Source organism: Anopheles moucheti, chromosome 3, assembly GCF_943734755.1.
Source record: "Anopheles moucheti chromosome 3, idAnoMoucSN_F20_07, whole genome shotgun sequence".
Lineage (NCBI taxonomy): Eukaryota > Metazoa > Arthropoda > Insecta > Diptera > Culicidae > Anopheles > Anopheles moucheti.
The window spans coordinates 14561422-14579759 of record NC_069141.1 but is presented as its reverse complement, the minus strand read 5'-3'; the positions used below and the strand labels follow the sequence as shown (position 1 = coordinate 14579759).

Genomic DNA, 18338 nt, shown 5'->3' with positions numbered 1-18338 from the left:
AGTACAGTTTACCAAAATTAAAAAAAATAACATCAAGCAGTAGCAAAACAGCGAAACAATAATGATTGTCGCTAGTTGGAGTGTGTCTATCTCATCTTCCAATTGTAGTATTATTGCTGACAAAAATTACAATGGAATTTCGTTCTTTTCAAACAATCTTAATTAAAGCGTGTTTGTCTCCTAACGACTTCTTACGAAATAAACAACATCAAAAAACGGATAAATCACTATAATACTCGTGCATGTTAACTAACTAAAGCGTACATAATTTCTCTCTTTTCAAGCCGTAAAAATGTGAGCTGCTATATCCGTGCGCCGTAGGAAATTGCTAACATCCTGCGGAACGGATTCGAACAGTAATGGACGTATCGCTGATAAATTGCGCCTTCGTGTATGGTGTCCACCTTCACACACACGCACACACAAGCTACCCTATGTTGGGCAGCGTAGTGCACGTGTGTTTCGAGCTAATACTCAAAATTACCTAGCTAAAGTTAATGAATTGCTTAAATGCAGCATTACTTTTACTTCTACAATCAATCGCACCATAAAACCATGCTTTCATGTTCACTGTCGCCAAAGGGACACCTTTAACCCTCCCTCTCTCGTTCTCTATCTTTCTCGGTGCAGTAGCAAATAAGGCAAGCAATTTGTTTCGTTTTTTTGTATTGTGTTGGTGTGTTGGTGCGTGTTTTTAAAATGCATTCTGCTTAAAGTTTCCACATTTCCACACGATAGCTCTTCACCTTGCCCATGTGCACTGTTTTATGCTTACATATTCCAATTACGAAACAGTGTTTTACATTTGTTAGTCATCGCTCTCATCATGTATCTTCTTCCTGCAAATACTGCTATGTTTTAGCTGTTGGCCACACACAAATCATTCGTCCCCTTCTGCTGCTGCTTGGAAGCTTTTATCCTTCCGTATTAATGTGTATATCTAGAACTCTCTTAAGCGAGCATACAGAGCCGTATATGATGCACCTGCATACCGTAAGCAAAAGCAGACTGATTTCATGCAGACAGTGGTCGTGGAACGACAATGGGTTTCGACAATATTTCTAGCGCGTTTTAATACTTAGTTTCCGTTCCCCGTTTTCTTTTTGCGTTCACCACGTTCGCCATGGCCATTGTTTTGCGGGCAAGTCGAGACCAAGAGATACGTTTGCCGCATCTTCCTACGCTTATCTTATCACTGGCCTTTGGGTTTTATCCAATATCGTTCCGCTAATCTGGAATGATGAAGCAGGTTCTGAGCTATCCTACGATTTCTAAATAGCTAATACTTGTTTACTTCAAATGTTCGAGCCGTTGACTGCCGAAGAGTGCGCTTCTCCGATGTGAATTGAACCATGTTTAAGCATATCTCAAGCTAAGTAATCGGTCATTTGCCATCCTCGTCGTAGGTTTTATATCATACACGCCTAACAGCACTTTATAGCTGCAAGTAATCCGAGGAAGAAGGTAACACTCTTGTATCTCTAAGTAAAGTTCTCCAACATTCACCACCATTCCGGTTGTGTGTTGTAAGAGTTTTTCTTTAGGTTGGCGACCATGCTGTAGACTCTTCCTAATGCAGCCAACATATCATCTCCCTTTTAGTATTTGGCGATTTTGCTTCCTGGGGGAACTTTCTATTTCCTCTCACTGCCCATTTCCTACTGAATCTATCATCTTCGTTTTGCAGGGGAGCCTTGCAAAAGCTAAGCCATTGTTTTACCATTATTCTGTCACATATTACTTTCATTGTCACGTTTGTCGCTTCCCGACGGTTGCTAATATGCCGGTCTGTTTTCACTAAGCGCTAAACTATCGTTTCGAGAATTGAATCTTTTGCACAGAATGCATTTGCCACAGAAGAGCGACACCTTGACGCGGTTGGTGTTGTGTGACCGTATATGATGGTGGTCCCAGAAAAGAGAGGTACGATGAAGTAGAGTGTTTGTTATTTTTTCTGCATCACTAAAACCGATATAGGGTGCACAGGATCCCGAACACAACGCTTTCGTTACAAAATCGACTAACATACTATAATGCTAAGGCGCGTTTCAAGAAAAAGTGCGACATTATGATACTAATCCAAGCGTTTTTAAGCATAAGTCTAACAAAGTTTACATTACAAAGTGTCGCTTTTAGCACGATCAAATCAATACTGCTTTAGCGTAGCGGGGAGGTACAGAGCATACCGTTGCGTTGCGTAAAAACCTGGATTGGGATCTTTCTTTTATCTTCCAGTTCAACTAAAGCAAACCGGTAGCATTAATATCATCTCTCATTAATTTAACACTGCGTCAAAAAATACAGATAAGACGGATTTGGAGTTGGTTGGTTCGTTGTTGAGAAGTTGCGAATTGTTTTAGAATATGCAAACATGTCGTCTAATACGAACCATGTGTCAGTGTGGTTTGTTTTCCATTTTCTTCAAATACTTATACGGTAGCGCGGATAATAAATACAGAAACAGGACCCTTTTTGCATCTAAGAATAAATGTTTAGTAGTGTCAAGCCTTAGCCATCGTCCCTTATAAATAAATAACTGAATTTTAACGAATATTTTAACGTTATCCCAGAGGGCAATGCGAAGCGGTGCTAATACAACAAAAATGATTGACATTATATTACAAATACTGCAAATACTAGCGCGATGGAAAAAATACTTGTTAACCGATAATTCTGTTCAAGCAAATGTGTCTAAGCTATAGGGGGTTAGTGTTTTTTTCGATGTTAACCGATTGTAATCCGTGGGGTTCAGCACAGAAGCTACCACTCTTCACATAGCCCTTGCGGTTGGCAGGGTGAGCGTGAGCGTAATCGGTGTTTCGTTACCGACGCCGCTCGTATCCCGCTCGCGAAAGTATTCCCGGGGCGGATAGTAGGTGGAAAATCCGTCACCCTGCCCACATACGGTCCGTCCATCGTCGCCAGTGCAGGATGCTTCCGTGCGTCCGGTCAGAATGAATCAAAATATGGCACCAAACTTTTTCGCCAGAAACTCCTTCAGCGGCTGGTAGTACTGGTAGCGCAAACAGATCATCTCCGGCCAGTTGCGCATCGAGGCAAACAGCTCGGAATCGGTTTCGAGGATGTAGATCGCCGATACGATCAGTACCACCACGACGAATACAAACGACGGTACGAACGCCTGCACCAGGGAGAACTTTTTCGCATTCTTCGCACTGTTGCTTGCGTTCTGCTGCTGGATGATGCTGGCCGCATGGTTCGTAACACTATGGATGGCAAGCGCTGGGATGTTGTCCGTCGTGTACGCCTGACGGTGGTGATGATGCAGATGCGAATGATGGCCACCGGATGAGGATGCCCCGTGCCGATGGTGGTGGTGATCGCCGATCGCGTTTGCACTGTTGGCCGCCGTAAAGCCCGACTCGGACGACGAATGGTCGAACGAATCGCGGAAGTAGTAATCGGACAGGTGATCATTACTCTCACCGTTCGTTTTGCGCGCCTCCTCCGACACAGTCTCTAGCGTTGGCAGTGGATTGTCGGTGCAGTACACGGACGATGCCATATGATCGCCGCAACCGCCCAGCGGCTCCGACATGGTCGATCGTGGAAGGCTACTATATCCTGCCGGGTGGGAAAAGCCGGGGTAATAACACGATAAGCGCCAATCGAGATACACATACACACACACAACCAAACACACATACAGACGCACACACACACACGAAAATAGATCACAAAGGAAGAAGGATGCACAGTGAAAGAGCACGGGACAGGAGCATCGTAAAATCGTAATGAATTACAAAAAAAGAACACAAGAGAATACATTAGTGGAAAACGTGAAGGCGTTCGGCAGTGACTTACGGGACTTACGGATTTCCGCCAAATCTCCCTGAGGGCTCGAGGGTGTCGCTGGCACACTTTGCGCTTTCCTTTTGCTCGGGCTGGTATTGTTGAGCTTCTGCTGGCGAAGAGCCTGGAGCGCTTCCGACATCAGTTCCCGTTCGGTGCGCCCCGAGTAACGAAATTTGGTACCCCAAGAGAAAAATCCACCTCCGGAAACAACGGAGGCGTGTTGGCTAGTTGGAAGACTGTTGGAAGAAGGAGATTTGTGTTAGTGCATGCTCATCGGACGGTCTCCCGTCCGAGTTGAGTCAATGAGTACTTACGTAAAGAACAACATCTGCTCGATGGAACATCGCCACACATAACGGCAGGCCGCACCAGACGGACACTTAAATCCGACAGTATGCTTTTTCTACGAATAAAACCAAATATTTGTATCTGTTTCATCTGCAAACCTAGTCGAATGTCAAAGTACACTGCCACGTACCACTTCTCTCCGGTCCTCCGAGTACGCTAGATGGATGATGAACATCTTGCCCTCAAAATTGATCTTGTGCACCTCAGGCCAGCGGAAGTGCTGTGTTCTGCGTCCCGCCGCGAACGTGCTGATGCCGGAAAAGTTAATTCCCAGGTAAAGCTGTGTACCACGGTGATCCTTCACCGGATGTGGATCGATACCGTACGTTTCCAAACTGCGCGCGATACCGACAAACTCATCGTACACCGCGACCGCTTCCTGGCCCGGTTCCCGCTTCTGGTGCAGCTCCATCGCCTTCTTTTCGAGCTGATCCGATTGTCGCAGGGCAATTTTGAGGGACGACACGTACTCACCGGTGTGTGTTTCCGCATCGAAATCCCCAAGCTCATCTGGATGGAAGATAGAGATCGCTTAATTAATCTTCTAATTTAATTGATGGAGAATACTGAATGTGGATCATGTACGCTAACTTGGCAGCTTTTGCGAATTACCGTCTAGAAAGTGCATAAAAAGAGAGCGTGAATGGGCAACGAGTTCAGTAAATTGTTAGATTTTACATCTTCTACACTATGTTCATCACAACGCTTATTGTACTGAACTTGGTGGCTTTAAACACCGTTCCAGTCATCACAGAGACCAAATCCAGACAGAGAGACCAGAGAGTCAAATACTTTAAAATAGACCGTATAAATAACTGTGATCCAGCGGATCAATTTCTCGTGACAATGCTGCCGGAATATAGCGTAAACAACAAGCCCAACGAGAATTTATTCAACTGCACACTTCGCACAAAGGAAGAAATTGAAGGCCCTTTGAAGGTAAGAAATCACATGTCTGGAAGGAGCTAGACTTACAAGGCATTTTTTGTCTAACCTTTACAGTACGAAGCAAACATCAGACGCTGTGAGATGGATCTCTCCAAGTGTGAATTTTTCAACACGATCGAAACGGATGTGCTATGTGAGTACTTTGAGGATGCCGGATTCAGAAATCGTTTCCTAAACAGTATTTCGCAACCATTGACGTGTCCGGTTCAGCCAGGGGATTATCAGTTTATCAACACCAAGTGGGATATGTCAGCGATCGTTAATCTACCGGGCAGTGGATACCGATGGAAAATTGTAACTAGTGTAAAGCAAACGGCGACAGGACGAATAGTTTACTGTGTCGAAATGATGGCAAGAATTGTGGTGATTAGAAAGAAGGGCAACAGAATTTAAGCACTCCACTATCTATTTCTGGAAATACATTTGTGTATTCTATTATTTTAAATTTTGATAAGCAAACCGTTCCTTATAAATAAACCCAAATACTATAAATTTGTGTTATTATTCTCTTTTTGTACCTGTTATTCATCAGCTTCTTCACGACCTTTCGATTGAACGTCGATTTATGACATTTTAATACCAATTTAATTTGTTTGATTTAGAACTTTTACACACTGATTAATGCAACACCGCAAAAATACCATAATTTTCTATTGGATTATTATTTTATATCCATAACTTAAGAACATCAAGCTCTTGACTAGGTCATGGGTATGTGAAGCTATAGACAGCCAATCGGTCGATGAGACACGCTAATATTAACATGCTTGTTGGTTTTTAGGTGGTCCGTGGTTTAAACAATCCCTAAATTCTTCATATTTCGTAGAGATCTAAGCTCCTTTTTGGCTACTTTCCTGGAAGTTTTCCTAGCAAAGACTGACCGTTTAAGTTAATAGTAAACATAGCTCTGCTACACAAATGATTCCGTTGAGCGAATGAGGCAAAGTACATTTTTCCTAAAATTAGAGTTTACATTACACGGCCTTTCACGGTCATGTGTATAAACTGAAGCCTAAATATCCATTAGGCCAAACAATTTTTTATCTTAACATCAATCAACCGATCATGCAATTATTTTTTGTCCAATTTATTAACCATTGGAGTTGTGATACATTTTAAAATGATACAACCCATTGGAGCATATAATTGATGCCCATCCAAACATAATATAAATACGTTGATAGAAATATAAATGCACTCATTGGACACCATTTTTCATTCGGTATCAGTTGACAGGTTTTGCGACAGCGGCACGATGAGTGCTACATTTAGAAACGGTTTGATATTAACATTAGCGCTTGCACAGGTTGTACTCGTACCCGTTGCACTGGCAAAGGTAATCATAAAATGAATTTCAGTGCAAACCAAAGTGAGACTTTTATATGCACGATATGATTTACAGTTCTACAACGTCATTACGTACGACAACTGTAAACACATGGAAAATTCTGCGGCAACCTTGAGCCAGGTGAAAGTGTTTGGTAAACCGAACGCCATCGAGTTGAGTGCGATCATGGACGTGACGCAGGAAATAGAACCACCGGTCCATCTGCAGCTCTTTGTGAAACGATGCAACCTGCAGAAGGAAGCCTGCGAAACGTACGAACACATCGCCATGGAGGATATATGCTCGAAGATCGAGAGCAACCCAATACTGCATAAATATATGGACATCTTTACACCGGCGCTAAGCTGTCCATTGAAGAAGGTACAATCACACCTACTGAGTGAAGGTTTTCCCCAGTTATTCGTTTTATTTTCTCATCCCCAGGGACGTTACGTGGCAGATAAGTCGGAGCTAAAGTTGCAGATGCTGGAAATGTTTCCGATCGAGAACGCGTTCTGGCAGATGGAGTTCCGCTTCCTGAACAAACACAACCAGACTATGCAGTGCGATTTTGTCGAAATCGCTGTGACCGACAAGCAGTAATCAGCGAGCTAAATCCGTTCGATTTAACTTACCTTGTACTATAAGCGCTCCCAGGGCGGCCGCCTCACCAGCTGAACAGTACAAACGGCCATGCCGAAGATCGCGTTTTAACTGCTGGTACAGCATCAGTTTCCCATTGTTGGTTAGCCGTAGGGGATCGGCGGGGTAAAATTTGACACGAAACGAAAGCACGAGTGGATCAACATCTGGTGGTGGGAAATGAAATGTACAATTAATAAACACAGATCGCGATCTATTTGATAATTCAAATGAGCAAATGAAGAAAAAAAAAACATGTTGAAAGATATGAAAAAATAAATAAAGGATATAAACAAATTGTATCGAATAGTTTACTGGTGCGATCTGAATTGATCCAATTTAATTTATAGTTTTTAATCCAATTTATAATCTTAATAATTTTTAATATGATAATAAAAAATATATTATATCAGAACGAGAATTCATCAAAAAAATAAGACAAGAAAAATAAAACACACAAAATGAACGAGACATTTACAGTCGATTTATAAAAGTGGCCTCAAACACTCTACCTTTGACTTGTTTGATTATAGTTTTCGCCAGATCGAGCCAATGCTGTTAGGTTATTGCATGGGAGTTTGGGAAGAAAGATTCAAAGAGAACGTTGAATGTTATGCACAAGTTTGTTGTAAGAGCACCCAAGAAATCGTACAAATTATTAACTAAAGAATGTATCCAATGTATCAAACGACGTAACTTAGTTTGAAGAAACATTAAAGAATAACATTTCCTTTCACCATGTTAAGGAGGTTGTAACTCCGGAAGTTCATTAGATACATCGTTTCAAAGTTTTAGGCCGACAAGCGTACCATTGTCGCAGTGCTTCGAGCGACGACTCAAAACTTCGGTCGCGATTATCCCAAAACCATGTTTTCAAAGTTGGAGGACATAATAATTTAAAAACAGTTCCCGCCTGATTTGAAAGCAATTTAAATGTTTTGATTTAACACATTTTTTATCATCGAACTTTTTGTTACTTTCGATGTATGTTTTTATGTTCATTTCTACATCCGAAACACATTTTTTAATAGTTCAATTTAAAATTAATCAAAAAATACTACGCAAGATAGCAGGAGCTCGGAGATTAAAGGAAAAACCTCAATTTCGTTCTAACTAGACGGGACTAGGACTAGACTTCTATGATGACCACCGATCAGTAGGTTATCGTTAGGGGAGGCTACATAACACATGGTGTCGCAACGGTAGGATATGCCCAATATAGGCCAAAGCATTATTTGTTGTAGCCTTATGCTAGATTAAACATATGCATTATTTTTTCTCACATGTTTAAAAATATCCTCAATAGGATTCCAAAAATAATTTATGTTTTAGGTCACGACAGTATTCTTATGTGTTTAACCATAAACATACAAGTACGTTATCCAACTGTTAAGCACTATCGCACTGCACCGGTAGCGATTCAAATATCACGAAACATTAACCTGCTGCCCAAATCCCTCTACCAGTTCCCATGCTTACCCTCTGCTTTGCGGAGTCGACAAATCGGAGCCCAAAATAATCCTTTTCGGTGATTTCCAGCTGCTCGCAGACGTAGTCCAGCAGAAAACTACCCTTATGGTGTGGCTAAAAATAGAAGACATTCAACATTAAAAACACACCAACCATTTGTCCCACCGTTTCCTCCCAAAAAAAAGAGTAAAATAAAACATAGGTTGTGTTATCGTGCGGAGTGGTAGGGGGGAAAATGAAACGGGAAGCAAGAAGTTTCCTCCGTGCGCTCGGTGTCCAAAAGAAACCGACGGTGACCATCCCCCGATCACCCTGCGTTATGAAGCATGCTGTTTAATGTGGATAAAAAGGCTGGCAGGGATACACGAGAATGCGTCAGTCGTGTGTGTGGGTTTGTGGGTTTGGAACCGGCGTGCGGATGGAATTAATATAACTAATGTATAATTAATGTAAAGTTTACGATAGCCGCGCGCGACCGAAAGTATTTTTAGATCGGTCACATTTATCGACGGTTTGTTCGTGGTACGTTCATCGACCACCAGCACCACCAGGAAATACGGTGGCCGATCGTGTCGGTAAGCAACACGAACGAATGACACCGTACCGTCTGTATCCGTATCGCGTCAAGATTGCGAAACTGAACGAGGGAAACCCAGCTTTTCCTAGCATGTCCAACAAACCTTCATCCATGAGACCATCATTCACAGGGGAGTAGTCCTGGATATCCGCAAAAGTCATAAGTCATGCAACGGTGTCGCGCTTACTTTCCTGCCTGCCTGCTCCTTGCTCCAGGTGCACTGGTCACACCGGTACGGTCAGGACTAAAGCACTGGTGGTGGGGAAATAAAATGCTACCACCCAACATGCACACCGACGAACACTTGGAACGGTGCCGGCAAAATTGGCACACTTGAATAGATGCGCTTCGTGACGAGCGCCACCGTTCATGTTTAAAACGCCGGAGCACGGTGGTGTGATTGCATGGATGATGATACACAGAAGCGCTTTGTTGCATTGGCCATCTAGCTGTTAGGCACGAACCTCGCGTCTAGGCAAAATCATTATCCCCGTTCGAGCGCCCTATTGCATGGTGGGCTCGTAACCAAGCCCCAGATGGATGGTGGTCAAGAGGCCGTTTAGTCCTTGAACCAGTTGAAATAGATGTGAATAGTAGTCCTTGACATTTTTGGCTCGGTACGGAGGGAGAGAGAGAGAGAGAGAGAGCGATAAGGGAGAGGGAGAGAGTACAGGATCACGATAAAGGATACAAGTGAAGCACAATGTTGCTAGCACCACCACCGGGTGTTTCCCCGTAAAAACCATTACCTGAAATTCACACTCCAGGACATCGAGATCTTCCAGCAGTCGAACGGTGCACTTGTAAACAACATTGCCCTCGCTGCGGCTCTTGAACATAGTAGCCGTGGTGCCGGAACCGGGAATAGCTGTACTGGGCCGAATGGATGTTTTGGGGTTGCTGCTACTTCTCGTAAACGCAATCAGCCGGTCAAGGGCCTCGCGGGCATACGCGACCAACTGTCTACCGTCCAACACACGCACACACCACCATTCGGAGAAAGGTCGCTGAGGTTTCTTGTTTCTATCTGGCACAGGGAAGAGATCGTTGGCCGGGATGCGATGATAATTGACACTTTGGGTAATATTCTGCAAGGACGACACCACACTTCGCGTGTGTTTGTGTGCGAAAGTGCAGCATGGGCCCAGCGCTTTTCTACGGGTACGGTACGGATCGGATCCTCAAAACATTTGACAGCGCTGCGGTTCTATACCCATGGAGACTGTTGTTCCTTCAGAAAAATTGTTGATATCCTGTGCGATGCTTCCTGGCCAGGAGATTGACGTTATCTTGCTGATAATGTGGTTTACGCGATGTTCGGGATGATAGGACTTTGGGAATAAACGACACATATAACACACCTTTGCATGGAATCGGGAAGCTAGAAACACTAGGACACTCTTGGCGACCGAGGCACCCTTTGCACGACACCCGTTCCGTAACACAGCTTAGCCTTTATCCGACCCGTGACTGCTCATTCGACAACGGGTTGCTAAGAATACTGATATTTTCGTTACGTTCGTCGTAATCCACGTCAGACAAACGCTCAAAACCTAGGCAGCGAACTACAGCGATGGTTCTGAAATCTTTCGGACGTATTTTTCGCTCGCTCGCGTGTGTCTGCCTGACTGTATGTGCGCGGTCACGGCCGTGGTGTGCGTACGGGTTCGTTCTAGGTGCGTTTGGTGCAACTGCGAGGACCTGTCAAACGCTCGAGTGTGTCAGCGTGTGCGTGAACGAGGACGCTTGTGTTGATATCCTGTACGGGGAAGAGGTGCCGCCATCATGGCGTTTGTATTGACATTCCGCTAGAATGGTTATCCTTTGCGTAACGTTTGTGGTTTAGCATAATAAGCAAAGAGTGATTGATTTTATATAATTTTGCTTTTAGTGTACACTTTTCCACCCAAAATCATGGAAAATTGTAAGATTTTTGGAACATAAACAAAGATTCGCAACAAAACAAAGTAGCGTAGCTGTCAAAGATGGGACGTTTTGCGTGACCTGGTGATCCTTAAACATCGATATCCTTTGTCCGTGCAAAGCTGTGTACGTGTATTCCATGCTGTGAGCTGTGAGCTACAAATGGAGCTACTTTTCAAAGGACAAAATGAGCAAATGATTGACCGTTTGTAACATTTTCAAAAAATATTCATGCTGGCTATTTTAGTAGCAAGCAAGATAAATGAAACTCATTTTTTATTGCTCGCTTACAGCTTCGATCCAGAATAAATTTAATTTTAATGTATGAATCATCATCAACAACTTCTCTATCCGAATTTTCCCCACTCATTTCTGGTTCAGCAAACGAAACTTTGCCACCATTTTGCCGAACGGCAAAGAAATATGATTATGGCGAGGACGTAAAAATACCTTCACTTTGATTGCAGATATAATCCGATCTCGACATAAATTATACTATTCATCTCAACCTCTAGGGAAGATCGCGCGAAACATCCTGGTAGATTGAGTGCGCAAGCCAATCTGCACACGATACACGACTGTTATTATCAAATACTTCTGATCGGTAAACTCTTTCTCTGTACGCATAGCACTCAGTACACAGACCAAGTGAAACGTATTGACAATAGAAAATCAAACCAAAAATCAAACCCCACACAAGAAGAAAACGCTTAGTTTATCAACAATGTTACGGCCACAAGAAGTTCGGTCGCAATTTTATGCAAAGCCCTGGTAGTGTAAATAACAAGTAGAAATAAAACAACATAACATCGGGCAGCAAGGACAATGACCTGCGCTGTGCGAATTTAGAAAACATTCGCAAGACTAGGTTCTGTTTTGTGTTCGTTTTATAATGCTTTTGTTTGGTGAGTTTTCCTTCTCACCCCCCAATCGTCACGTTTTACGTTTGGGTCAGATTCAATTCGAATCAATTGCTGGGTATCGCCTGTAATCTCTTGTAAGTTTATACAGAAAGTTTATCTTAATTCAAACTGCAAGCTGTTAACAAACATATTACGAGTAATAGTTAAATATTTATTTATCTTTCTGTTTACTAAAGTTGATTCTTTCATTCATTAATTTGAAGTGTATATATCTGAAAATACGATTTATAATGAAATATTAAGATAATGTAGCATTTTTCCAAAATAATGTCTTTCGTTATCTGAATACCTAAAATCTGTTAAAAACTTATGCAAATTTCAAAGTTCAGTAAAAAGGAAACACATTCGTGACAAGTGGTTGTCAGAGCGCAGACATTGTATCGAGTAAAAGTGTGGGCAGCAAAAGTTCGCACTCGCAGCGAATAAATTGCACGATCGTTCTAAAACTTCTTATTGCTCTTCTACGATTCTTTCCTACAACGCATAAATCTTTTTCACGTTCACACACTGAGCTTCACACACACGTACGGACGCACGCACGCACCATTCGCTTGGTTGGCGAAGATCGCTTCCGATCTTGTACTGCTGTGTGTTTTTCGTTTTTCCCACGTATTTTCTTTTACCCGTTTTTTTTTGTAATTGTTCTTCGATGGCAGTCTAGAAGCGAGTATCATCAATTAATTGCACGCGGTGCGCTCGATTTTATCTGGTACCATCAAATGGGATGGGGTCCGGGGTCGGTGTGCAAGAAGATGGGCTCAGATTTTCGTGCAAACGGAAGAACATTTTCATCCACCGAAGGTCATGCGGCAGGTCCATGTAGCCGGCCGGACTAGCGCGTTCGTTGAACGGTGCTGTTTAGATAATAAACTGCTTACAAGCAGCTGGTGGAGACATTTCGTCCACAGTCCGCACCACGGTGGAGCAGCAAAGGATGGAAACGCACGCGAGATTGCGCGAGTAACTACCCATTTCGCGCACCATGTTGCGCACCGTCCATTGCAAAGGTGTCCAACACATTGGGCGATACGGCACAAAACGGCCCCGGGTGGGTGGAGATGTGGAACGGGTTGGCACGGGATCGGTGGTTGGGTGGTTGTTTTGGGGACCGCATCTTGGATGCGCAAACGCCGCTCGCGGCTTTACGGACGGTGCGCCAGTCTGACTGCTTAGACGCACGATCGTGGCAAAAGGGCGATGAATGAACAAGATAGAAAAAAAGGGAAACGTTGCGTGCTATTCCGATCGATGCGAGAAGAAGCTGTGAATCTCCCCGAACCGACGCACTGAGCAGTCCATTTTCACTTTCGCAACCAGAAGCAAACCAACAACAAAAAGAAAAACTAAAAGAAATCAACGAAAAACACGAAACTGTCCTGAAGCGTGTGTGCGTGCCGGCGGTTCGCGTAGAGGTTTTTCCAACTGGCCAAAAATATCACTCTCGTCACACACCCCGCACACAGCAGCACAGCGAAAGGTTTCCTGTGACCGCCCGCCCACTTGAATTCGCGGTGGGTTTTCTGGTCGCATCACCGCACAACCCGAAACCCTTTCGCGCACGTTGCGCCTAATCGTATTGAATCTGTTACTAAAATAGGATCAATGCCAAAAACTGTACCACACCGCTACGAAATCCGGCGTCCGCGGATTGTCATGGTGAGGCTTTTCGGTTCGGCCCACCGGTCACCCCTTTCCAACCCTGCAAAACGCACAATCGAAGGGTGTTGGGCCTGTGTCAATGCACGGCGACACAACAAGCGACACGCTGCCAAAGCAAAGGTCGGCCGCAACTGGGGTGGGCATGCGGGAAGCAACGCCGGTGGAAAACCTTCAACGATTTGTAGGTGTCACCACGCGTGGGGAGGTGTGGAACCGATCGTTCGCAAGCGGTTCTATCCTTTGGGCGATGGGTAAGGTTTCCACGAGAACGCCACCGGGCGACAGCGAAGATGTTGGGAAAACACCCCGAAAATCAGCCTGCCCCTTTCGCTGTGTCGGATAGTTGTGTTGGTAGCGGCAAAAAGGTACGTGTTCTGTGGGAAGAACAGAACGCCGAAGCGGGCGGATGTGGCGGCGAGCGGAACCCTCGGGGGGAAAACCCACGATCTCGACCGATCGACGATCGTACTCGGAAAAACTGGCCAGTGTGAGTTGGACGATGGAACGCGTAACGTCTAAGCTCTGTGACTGATAGAAACGACCAAGTACTTAACACTCTAGCCAGCTCTAGCTAGTGGAACAACTGTTTGATATATACCCTCATTGTTAAGTTTTTTTGTGAGCAAGCACCGAACAGCAGCATCGATAGTACAGGGAAAACTGCTAGGCCAAAAATCAGGAAAAGAAAATCGCGAAAACAGCAAGATATTATAGCCAAGATATTCTCGTGATATTTGTGGATCGTTGTATTATTTATTTTATCTCATACAGTACGAGTGCTTTACATGTTGATCTTCGTTCATAGTATTGTAAATTGTGTGGCATATAAGATTACTACCCGCACGTGTGCGTTGGAGTATGCAGCAGAATTGTGAGATGGTTCAAGTACGGAAAGCGGCTTAAAGTGATCGTAATCTTGGTGACAAACGGATCCAGCTCCATCGCGACTGATCGCCGAAAAGTAAGCAGCTAAACAAGCTAAAGTAACAGTTGTCGAAACGAAACGAAATTTTGCTAGGAATAGATATAACCGTCGTGGAGTTATTGGTAGTGCACCCCCAGAAGCAAGTGTGACAAGTGTGGGTTCTTTCGCAGTGTGTGTTTTGTGGTTGGAAGATCCGGTGCCTCAGATCAGATCGGCAGACACTTGAAGTAGTTATATTGGATGGTGCTTTTTGGATCACTGACAGTGCGTGTTTGTATGTGAGATAGTGAATTCGTTTGTGTATTTGTGTCTTGCAAGCTTGTCCTTTGCGAAAGGATCTCTACTACTAGAAGGAAAGCTGTAGTGCTGATTAAAAGAAATCATCTGTCAGGAGCCTCAACAGCAGCAGCAGTAGCATCAGCAGCAACATCAACAGAACAATGGACAGATCAAGGTTTGTTAAAAGGATGCATAGTTAGATAAGAGAGTTCACTCGCATAACCTCAGATGTCGTTCGTATCCTTCGATAGCGAGCTAGCAGCTTCCCTTCGCTAGAATCACTTTAGCAATCGACTTTGGCAGAAGCATTTTAATGCCAAGGTTGATACAGTGGCTTCAGTGCTCACCACGGGTCATTGGTTTACTATTGGTAGCACAATTGATTGCACCAGTCGATCGTCACTGCTTCCTTTCATTCACATGCTGCAGGTGTATTTGGCTGAAGAAACCGAACCGAACCTTCAGACTAATCCGATACCAAGCGCTCGGTGACCACCGGGGGACCGGTGAATCTTTGGTGAATTTTCCTACATAGTCGGCCCGAGTAATCGTAGTGACAGCTCGCTGCTAGTGCACGAGAACAACCGTGCAAAAGGTGGTTTTTGTGCGGCCGTGTTAGGGTTCGGACCAAGGGAAAAAAATAACAAATCGAAAGTAAGAAACAACCTCTAGCAAATACGGAGCCAACCAAATGTCAGCAAACACACCGCACGGTGTTGGAGACGGCAAAAACATGCCATTATCATCAGCACACTACAAACACCGGTTTCGTGAGAGTAGTCAAACGGATCGGCAAGTCAGCTATATTTAGCACTTTTAGACGAGGATCACAAGACGTCTGCTTCGAGCGAATGAAGCGCGTACGAATCCGACTGATGTTTTGTCACCCGGTCCGGTGTTGGTAGTCTCTTGCTTTGTTATAACCAACCATGAAGCAAACCACCGACCGATGGGGATATTATAAAAATTAATAATTTCACCGAAAATCCGTTAATCCCAGCTAAAGTCGAAAGGCACGCTGTTTGAAGTTGACGAATAAGCTAATAAACTTCCGGTACAGTGAGGTGAACATTGGAAGGTTCTGGGATCTTCTCGAACAGCTTGGTTATTGTATTTTAAGTTCATGCTAACTGTGTGAAGCTGTACACAACAGAAAGTTGATAGAAAGTTAGAGATTCTGTGAGATCTCTAGTAAGAGTAAAATTTGAGGAGTTCACTTGAACTCCTTTGTTAGTAGAAGTTATTCTTTAAAGTCGGAATAATCAAAGTTCTTAAGCTGTACTTACTAATTGGTGATTTTAGTCTGATGAAGGAGTCTTTCAGTTGCTTACGATCAAGTCCTGTCGTTCTTTAAGTTTATATCCTGATCTCTCTGGCACACATGTCAGCGACATCCTATCCATTTCTATATTTGAGTCTGCTCCACGCAAGTTTTTCCTGGACATATGGACTCTATAAAACAATCAAAGGACTGTGTCGTTCAGTATCAGAAGTCGGACGGCGGCGATCAAACTCCTTGGAGACACTATGCTGAATGCCAGTGGCTGATATTTTAATTTCTATTGGGGCCCCAAGCGGGCTAACTCCGCCTGTCATCACATCGGCGAAGCTCTTCAGGTATTCATGGCGATCGAAGTCCCTTGAAGTTCAGGGACTATCAGTTTGCTTAACAGATGATCCACCCCTGTTTGGCGAGTCTTTCGAAGAAGTTAATGCGGCTTATCAATGTAGTGACTATGGAGAATGGAGGTTCTTCCACAATTACAGTTCATTTCTCAAAGGGTGTGAATAATGGAGCTATAGGCGATTTGCTTAGTCTTAGCTTGGAATGTTATGACAGCTGTTTCAAGCTCTCAGATCACCGAGTAATGATAGTGCAAAGCATTCGCTATCGTATTTCCAAACCAAAAACAAACTCTCGGCGTTTTGAAATGCTGCTCACAATTCATCATAAATGCATATCCATTATGCATCCGATGCGACAGTTTGTTTGTTCTTTCGTCAGATAAGAGCGTGATCTGTTTGTGTGTGAAAGGTGATTTGCTGAGCTGTTGGCTGCATGTCCCGTACGTAAAACACACCTCGGGGACACAGCTGACGCTTTCTTCCAACAAAATCAACGTCGCATTCTACGTCTCAGGGAAACTGCCGCCCTCCGACACGAGTGGAATGTTTTTTTGATAGTTTCAGGTGGGTGCGCGGAACCTAGTGTGTGTCACGCGTAATATGCGCAAGGAAACGGTCAGTGGCCCGCGATTGTTGGGTGCATTCCTGACGATAATTCACAGTGACCGGGTTGTGTTTGCTCTGCCTGTCATCTTCAACACGCCAGCATCGGGCCGGCCAGTTGATTCAGGTTGACAGTAAAATTTATTCCCCGTGTAAGATTGCCTCCCTTGTTCTTTGTGCGCTATAAATGCATCGATGAATCATGTTGCTGTTAATAACCGCCCGGTTGAATAGAGATCCAAGCGAATAACGAACCGTGATTTGGAGGCGTTACTTTTTTTAAGGTGTCCCATTAATAAGGCACACCGTTTACGGTTCATCTATAGCAGCTGGGATGGAATCGATGCAGCAAGATCGCCTTTAGTGGATTTCAATTTTCCGCCCACCCTGTGTTTGTGTGCGGAACACGTGGTAGGAAATGGTGGCCGTGCGACTGTGCTCACCTGTGTGGCATGTAATTAGGTGCGCAAATTGAACAGTTCCAGTGCGTAGCCTTCCTTACGTGGGTTTGATGCACTAAAGGGTAATGCAGTTGACACACGGAATGATTTATTTCCGAGCCTAAATGACCGGAACGGGGCGAGATGATTGAATGATCGCTTGGAGTTCCTCAGTGAAGTAGTAATTATCAGTACACCACGAACCTCATAGAATTCGTCACACTTTCTACTGAGATGTTCAAGACGCAGGATCTTGAATATTGAACCACTTATCTTTTCTCGCTTCAAACTCTAAAATGTTTTTGTTGTAGTGTGTCCGCAAAACCACAACAAAACTTCGTACCGACGCCGGTCCTCCATTTGTTGTGTGGTGAATTGCAAGTAATCACGAGATCAGTGACACTTTGCTAACGTACCCGCACGCAACTACACACCGTAAGGGCTTTTTCCGAGCGTTTGGTCACCTAACTGATCAGCATCCAACAAGGCGTTTGATGTGGCAACGCACTTGGTTGGGATTAAAAATAAGCGCGGTCTCCCAAAAAAAACACACGCACACGCACCGGGACCCTCCGTTTGTGGATAGTGGCAAAACAGAAGTAAGAAAAAAACACCGTGCCGAGCGTTCGATGTCCAATTCGGAAGATTGATGGTACCAACAGGTTTTGGCAGATTTTCGTTTTTCCCCATAACACCACGGCTTGAGGCTGTCGGGTGTGCCGGGACTTCCGACAAACGGTGAAGATTTGACTTTTAATACTCTCCGCAAACGGTGGGGCAAGATTAACCGCACGGACAGCCGCCGGTTCATTCTGATGGGGATAACACTGTG

At 44.2% G+C, this 18338-nt stretch overlaps 3 protein-coding genes across 4 annotated transcripts; 2 read left to right on the top strand and 1 right to left on the bottom strand.

The window, feature by feature from the left end:
- Positions 1-243: 243 nt before the first annotated feature.
- Positions 244-10503, bottom strand: LOC128301217 (FERM domain-containing protein 5). Of its 2 annotated transcripts, XM_053037587.1 has the most exons (8): positions 9878-10503; positions 8561-8665; positions 7594-7636; positions 7075-7248; positions 4295-4674; positions 4131-4219; positions 3835-4052; positions 244-3585 (listed from the first exon to the last, which is right to left on the bottom strand). In XM_053037587.1, the coding sequence occupies exons 1-8, from the start codon at positions 9965-9967 to the stop codon at positions 2960-2962; spliced, it is 1725 nt and encodes a 574-aa protein (XP_052893547.1). In that variant the 5' UTR covers positions 9968-10503; the 3' UTR covers positions 244-2959. The 2 variants fall into 2 exon arrangements, with proteins under 2 accessions (XP_052893547.1, XP_052893548.1); XM_053037588.1 differs by lacking the exons at positions 7594-7636; positions 9878-10503 and having other exon boundaries at positions 3826-4052; positions 8561-8670.
- LOC128301218 (uncharacterized) lies at positions 4855-5505 on the top strand. Its single transcript, XM_053037589.1, has 2 exons — positions 4855-5103; positions 5167-5505. The coding sequence occupies exons 1-2, from the start codon at positions 4855-4857 to the stop codon at positions 5503-5505; spliced, it is 588 nt and encodes a 195-aa protein (XP_052893549.1).
- Positions 6521-7042, top strand: LOC128301219 (uncharacterized). Its single transcript, XM_053037590.1, has 2 exons — positions 6521-6820; positions 6884-7042. Exons 1-2 carry the CDS (start codon positions 6551-6553, stop codon positions 7040-7042), a joined length of 429 nt encoding a protein of 142 aa, XP_052893550.1. The 5' UTR covers positions 6521-6550.
- Positions 10504-18338: the final 7835 nt, after the last annotated feature.

Excerpts from the sequence above, each read along its gene's own strand:
- LOC128301219 (XM_053037590.1), top strand. The coding sequence starts at position 6,551 with ATGGAAAATTCTGCGGCAACCTTGAGCCAGGTGAAAGTGTTTGGTAAA. Across the intron at positions 6,821-6,883 it reads TAAGCTGTCCATTGAAGAAG|GGACGTTACGTGGCAGATAA; the intron begins GTACAATCACAC and ends TCTCATCCCCAG.
- LOC128301218 (XM_053037589.1), top strand. The coding sequence starts at position 4,855 with ATGTTCATCACAACGCTTATTGTACTGAACTTGGTGGCTTTAAACACC. Across the intron at positions 5,104-5,166 it reads AAATTGAAGGCCCTTTGAAG|TACGAAGCAAACATCAGACG; the intron begins GTAAGAAATCAC and ends TAACCTTTACAG.
- LOC128301217 (XM_053037587.1), bottom strand. The coding sequence starts at position 9,967 with ATGTTCAAGAGCCGCAGCGAGGGCAATGTTGTTTACAAGTGCACCGTT. Across the intron at positions 8,666-9,877 it reads TCCTGGAGTGTGAATTTCAG|CCACACCATAAGGGTAGTTT; the intron begins GTAATGGTTTTT and ends TTCTATTTTTAG. Across the intron at positions 4,675-7,074 it reads GGGAGCGCTTATAGTACAAG|ATGAGCTTGGGGATTTCGAT; the intron begins GTAAGTTAAATC and ends TCTTCCATCCAG.